Source organism: Amblyraja radiata, chromosome 20, assembly GCF_010909765.2.
Source record: "Amblyraja radiata isolate CabotCenter1 chromosome 20, sAmbRad1.1.pri, whole genome shotgun sequence".
Classification (NCBI taxonomy): domain Eukaryota; kingdom Metazoa; phylum Chordata; class Chondrichthyes; order Rajiformes; family Rajidae; genus Amblyraja; species Amblyraja radiata.
Window position 1 is genome coordinate 276,810 of NC_045975.1, and position 6,724 is coordinate 283,533.

The 6,724-nt window shown below is 49.7% G+C and overlaps 1 protein-coding gene across 2 annotated transcripts in view; it reads left to right on the forward strand.

Annotated features, from left to right (window-relative positions):
• Positions 1-5,680, forward strand: part of LOC116984466 (dispanin subfamily A member 2b-like) — a 12,560-nt gene extending 6,880 nt beyond the window's left edge. Inside the window, exons 1-2 of one of the 2 annotated variants that reach the window (XM_033038592.1) lie at positions 128-259; positions 5,190-5,680. In XM_033038592.1, the coding sequence (XP_032894483.1) occupies positions 131-259; positions 5,190-5,351 (291 nt within the window). In that variant the 5' untranslated portion in view covers positions 128-130 and the 3' untranslated portion in view covers positions 5,352-5,680. Of the gene's footprint in view, positions 1-127; positions 260-5,189 lie in introns of those variants that run through there. The other variant, XM_033038591.1, reaches the window with a different exon arrangement.
• Positions 5,681-6,724: the final 1,044 nt, after the last annotated feature.

The following is a 6,724-nucleotide window of genomic DNA, read 5'->3' on the forward strand; positions in this document are numbered from 1 at the left end:
CCCCCACTCTCCCTCCCCCCACTCTCTCTCCCTCTCCCAGCCCTTGGCCAACACCAGACCTCCCCCACCCCCAGACCCTCCCCTGGACCCTCCCCCAGCCGTGAACCAGCCGCAGCCCCAGTCGGGCAGGATGTCTAGCTCGATGTCGGGCTCGACTCTGGCCAATCCGGGCCGCGACTACCTGCCCTGGTCACTCTTCAGCCTGTCCTACATGAACTGTTGCTGCCTGGGCCTCGTGGCCGCCATCTACTCGGTCAAAGTGAGTGCGGGGCTGGTGACCGTCGTGGGTGGGAAATACGGAGGGGGGGGGGGGGAGACAATAGACATTATGTGCAGGAGGAGGCCATTCGGCCCTTCAATGTGATCACAGCTGATCATCCACAATCAGTACCCCGTTCCTGCCTTCTCCCCATATCCCCTGACTCCGCTATCTTTAAGAGCTCTATCTCTCTCTCTCTTGAAAGTATCCAGAGAACCTGCCTCCACAGACTCACCACTCTATGTGAGAAAAAGTGTTTCCTCGTCTCCGTTATATATGGCTTACTCCTTATTCTTAAACTGTGGCCCCTGGTTCTGGACTCCCCCAACATCGGGAACATGTTTCCTGCCTCTAGCGCGTCCAAACCCTTAATAATCTTATATGTTTCAATGAGACCCCCTTCTCATCCTTCTAAACTCCAGAGTGTACAAGCCCAGCCGCTCCATTCTCTCAGCATATGACAGTCCCGCCGTCCCGGGAATTAACCTTGTAAACCTACGCTGCACTCCCTCAATAGCAAGAATGTCCTTCCTCAAATTAGGGGACCAAAACTGCACACAATATTCCAGGTGTGGTCTCACTAGGGCCCTGTACAACTACAGAAGGGCATCTTTGCTCCTATACTCGCCTCCTCTTGTCATTCGCTTTCTTCACTGCCTGCTGTACCTGCATGCTTACTTTCATAGACTGATGAACAAGGATCCCCAGATCCCGTTGTACTTCCCCTTTTCCCAATTTGACGCCATTTAGATAGTAATCTGCCTTCCAGTTTTTGCTACCAAAGTGGATAACCTCACATTTATCCACATTAAACGTCATCTGCCATGCATCTGCCCACTCCCCCAACCTGTCCAAGTCACCCTGCATTCTCATAGCATCCTCCTCACAGTTCACACTGCCACCCAGCTTTGTGTAATCTGCAAATTTGCTAATGTTACTTTGAATCCCTTCATCTAAATCATTGATGTATATTGTAAATAGCTGCGGTCCCAGCACCGAGCCTTGCGGTACCCCACTAGTCACTGCCTGCCATTCTGAAAGAGACCCGTTAATCCCTACTCTTTGTTTCCTGTCTGCCAACCAATTTTCTATCCATGTCAGCACTCTACCCCCAATACCATGTGCCCTGATTTTGCCCACTAATCTCCTATGTGGGACCTTATCAAATGCTTTCTGAAAGTTCAGGTACACTACATCCAGTGGCTCTCCCTTGTCCATTTTCCTAGTTACATCCTCAAAAAATTTCAGAAGATTAGTCAAGCATGATTTCCCCTTCGTAAATCCATGCTGACTCGGACCGATCCTGTTACTGCTATCCAAATGTGCGGCTATTTCATCTTTTATAATTGACTCCAGCATCTTCCCACCACCGATGTCAGGCTAACTGGTCTATAATTCCGTTTTCTCTCTCCCGCCTTTCTTAAAAAGTGGGATAATATTAGCTACCCTCCAGTCCACAGGAACTGATCCTGAGTCTATAGAACATTGGAAAATTATCACCAATGCACCACGATTTCTTGAGCCACTTCCTTAGGTACCCTGGGATGCAGACCACCAGGCCCTGGGGATTTATCAGCCTTCAGTCCCATCAGTTTACCCAACACCATTTCCTGCCTAATGTGGATTTCCTTCAGTTCCTCGGTCACCCCAGATCCTCTGGCCACTACTATATCAGGAAGACTGAATTACGGGAGCCGAAAAGAGTGGACGAAGCGGAATACCAGGTCCTCGGGAGGGTTAGAATCAGCGGGAGGTGAAGGGCCGAGCGGCAGAGCCACGGGAACATGAGGGGAACATATAAGGTCACATTCTACCCAGAATTGGGGAGTCTAAATCAATGACATTTGTTTAAGGGGAGAGGGGAAGATTTAATGTGAACCTGTGGGGTAATTTTTCACAGAGGGTGGTGGGTGTATGGAACGAGCCTCCGGAGGAGGTAGCTGAGGCTGGGACTATCACAGCGTTTAGAGTACACTTGGACAGGTACATGGATAGGAAAGGTTTGGAGGGGTATGGGTCAGGTTTGGGTAAGTGAGACTTAGCTCGGTCAGGCAACTTGGTCGGCATGCACGAGTTGGGCCGAAGGACCTGTGTCTGTGCTGTTTAGCTCTGACTGGCTACTTGCTGAGGGTACAGGCAACAATCTGGGTTCCCACACCAGAGACATTTTGTAACCTTAGCCCCCACCCCAAGTGCCGAGCTGCTGAGAGGGAGCTTACTGTGGGTGGGTGGCTGGGTGGAGCAGGGGGGACCTGAGAGCAGAAGAAATGCCGAATATGATCCATGACTGAGCACAAGAAACTGCAGATGTTGGTTTATACCAAAGAAAGACACAGACTGCAGGAGTAACTCGGCCGGTCGGGCAGCATCTCTGGAGAACGTGGACAGCTGACGTTTCGAGTCGCGACCCTTCAGACTTTTCTTGCCAATGTGCTGGGACCGTTTTGATTGTTGTTTTTGTCATTGTTGTTCGGTTCTCTGGCTGCTGACAGCAGGATTCTGCCCGTGGATGCTGATGCCACCGGGCGTGGAGCGGGTCCGTGTCGCGCTGCTGCACTTTGTAACATCGGGATCGGCCTGTACTCATTGTAACCACTTGGGCAGCTGCTCCAAGTCAGGAGCTCCCACAGCTCGCATTACAATCTTTGCCGGGACATTCTCCACCCAGTCCCACAGCTCGCATCACAATCTTTGCCGGGACATTCTCCACCCAGTCCCACAGCTCGCATCACAATCTTTGCCGGGACATTCTCCACCCAGTCCCACAGCTCGCATCACAATCTTTGTCGGGACATTCTCCACCCAGTCCCACAGCTCGCATCACAATCTTTGCCGGGACATTCTCCACCCAGTCCCACAGCTCGCATCACAATCTTTGCCGGGACATGCTCCACCCAGTCCCACAGCTCGCATTACAATCTTTGCCGGGACATTCTCCACCCAGTCCCACAGCTCGCATCACCCGCTGGCTACGGCCGACACCTGCTTCAACCCTGCCAATTGTCCATTTCTCATTGACGAGGAGAACGTGTTTCAAGTGAACGACGCTCCTGTGCTTTGTGAGAGGAATATACATAGAACAGCCCAGCGCAGGGAACAGCCCCTTGGTCCCAGAGTTTGCGCCGAACACGAGAATCTCCCCAGAGGGACACGAAAAGCTGGAGTAATTCAGCGGGGCAGGCAGCATCTTTGGAGAGAAAGAATGGGTGGCATTTCGGGTCGAGACGCTTCTTCAGACCCGAAACGTCACCCATTCCTTCTCTCCAGAGATGCTGCCTGTCCCGCAGAGTTACTCCAGCTTGTTGTGTCTATATTCGGTTTAATCCAACAGCTGCAGTTGCTTCTTACACGTAAACTAATCTCCTCTGTCTGCACGTGATCCATATCTACCCATTCCCTGCAGATCCAAAAACCTATAGAATGCCAACATCATACAAGATAAATTATTGTCATGTGTCCCAGATAGGACAATGAAATCCTTGCTTGCTGCAGCACAACAGAATGTGTAAACATAATACAGAACAGGAGATAAAAGTTCAGTGTGTTTATATACCAGAGACCATATATATTTATACACAATAAATAATCAGATAAAGTGCAATAAATGTAATGTTCAGAGTTTGTTTGATGTTGTGTTTAATAGCCTGATGGCTGTGGGGGAGAAGCTGTTCTTGAACCTGGATGTTCCAAATTTCAAGCTCCTGTATCTTCTTCCAAATTACAACACGCCTCCACCACCATCCCTGGCATTGCACTCTCGGCACCCACCAAAATCGTGCCTCGCACATCACTTTGACTTCTCAACTTAAACCAATGTTCTCTTGTATTTGTCATTATCACCTGGGAAATGTATCTGTACCTTTCAGAATTACTATTAAAACTTCTATCTAGTCTCATCGCAGCATCTTGCACTCCAGAGAACATACCCCAAGAGTCTCAACCCAAAACATCACCCATTCCTTCTTTCCAGAGATGCTGCCTGTCCCGCTGAGCTACTCCAGCATTTTTTGTCTGTCTTTGATTTAAACCAACATCTGCAGTTCCTTCCTACAATTTTGCTCTAACCTCTCCTTAAAGCCAATAATCACTGATCCAGGCATCATTCTGCTAAACCAACTCTGCACACTTCCCAAAGCCTCCAAATCCTTCCAGTAATGGAGTGACCAGAACGGCACAACTGCACGCAATACTCTAAATGCAAGCTAAACTTTTATAAACCTGCAACATGCCTGGATTTTTATACTCGATGCTTGGACAAACAAAGATAAATGCTGTATGCTTTCTTTACCACCCTTTCTACCCTATCTACTTGTGTTGGCTCTTGCAACAGACATGGATGCACTGCATACCCTTCTGTTGATCAGTACACCTCAGGGTCTGACATTTGTGCTATATTCTCATTACATTTGTCCCCACAAATGCAACAGTTTGCACTTGTCTGAATTAAATTTCTACTGCCATTTCTCCCCCTGCTCTGTAACCTGTTGTATCATTTCACAACCTTCTTGACTATCAACAGCTCAAGTATTGTCCTCTCTGCAAAATGTATTAATCAGCTCACCTACGTTATCATCCAAAAGATTACCATATCTCAGAAACAACAGAGGTCCCATCACTGATCCCTGTGGAACTTAACCCTAACCAGTCAGTGTGGGGAACCCATCTTTCGCACTGTCCTGTCATCGCCTGCAACTTATTTAACATTTGCGTTAAGATTCAATGAACTATTTGTTTGTAAATATACGATAGCCGACAAATTTCTTGTCATGGAAATTGAGCTTCTACATTTTTTAATTTTTAATGTATCAAATATATTTTGAAATAAAAAAAGCAGCAAAGGACAATTAGACAATTAATCAGATACCAATTAGTTATCACCAACCAGATAGTTTGGGTGGACATTTATTTATGTACATATGTTTTCTTTTAGTCTCGAGATCGGAAAGTGGTTGGTGATGTAGAAGGGGCTCTTCATTATGGTTCGACAGCACGATCACTCAACATTGCAGCCACGGTGCTGAGCATTCTCGTCTTCATAATCTTCATTGCGTTGGCAGCCACTGGAACAATTAAAGCAATAAAAGGCACATAATAGTGCCACACTTTGAAAGGGTGAGGAGAAGGAATGATGCCCCTGGCAGGAGTCGCCTCATGATAAAGCTCTTTAATTTCTTCATGCATTGCTCATCTATTGCTTGTATTTCCATCTGTAATCTCTATGGAATGCTCATATGCTTTGCAACAATATCTATTTCTGTTCAATAAAATGTGAATAAGTATGGCTTAAATAGTATTAATGAAGTCATTGATGGCATGTTTATGAACACAAAAATGTCCTGAGTATTATGCTTTTATTTTGCTCTGTATGGATTTTCAGAAAACATTCAATAAATTAGCTCAAAAGAGTCTGTTACAATATTAGGTTACTTGGCTTTGTTACTGTGGATTAAAAGTAGATAAGACTGAAAATATTTCTGGGAGTAACTGAGGGTAGATCAGTGCTGGGCCTCAGCTGTTTCAGGTCGTGCCAAGAACACACGGACAATTGAAATAGAGAGAAATAGTCAAATCAAACAGGCCCTTTGGCTCATCGCTGGCATGATGGACATCCAACCCCAAATTACCCACTTGCCAGCAAAGATCATAGTCCACTTAGTCCATAGTTTGCGATGCGCGCGGCGGAAGAGGGAATGTCCGGGGAGCCGCTCCCAGGTAGGCCCAATCCACCCGGGCCCAGGTAGACCCAATCCACCCGGGCCCAGGTAGGCCCAATCCACCCGGGCCCAGGTAGGCCCTATCCACCCGTACCCAGGTAGGCCCTATCCACCCGTACCCAGGTAGGCCCTATCCAGCGGGCCCAGGTAGGCCCGATCCACCCGGGCCCAGGTAGGCCCTATCCACCCGTACCCAGGTAGGCCCTATCCACCCGGGCCCAGGTATGCCCGATCCACCCGTACCCAGGTATGCCCGATCCACCCGTACCCAGGTAGGCCCTATCCACCCGTACCCAGGTAGGCCCTATCCAGCGGGCCCAGGTAGGCCCGATCCACCCGGGCCCAGGTAGGCCCTATCCACCCGGGCCCAGGTAGGCCCAATCCACCCGGGCCCAGGTAGGCCCTATCCACCCGGGCCCAGGTAGGCCCTATCCACCCGGGCCCAGGTAGGCCCGATCCACCCGGGCCCAGGTAGGCCCGATCCACCCGGGCCCAGGTAGGCCCTATCCACCCGGGCCCAGGTAGGCCCAATCCACCCGGGCACAGGTAGACCCTATCCACCCGGGCCCAGGTAGGCTCGATCCACCTGGGCCCAGGTAGGCCCAATCCACCCGGGCCCAGGTAGACCCTATCCACCCGGGCCCAGGTAGACCCTATCCACCCGGGCCCAGGTAGGCCCGATCCACCCGGGCCCAGGTAGGCCCGATCCACCCGGGCCCAGGTAGGCCCGATCCACCCGGGCCCAGGTAGG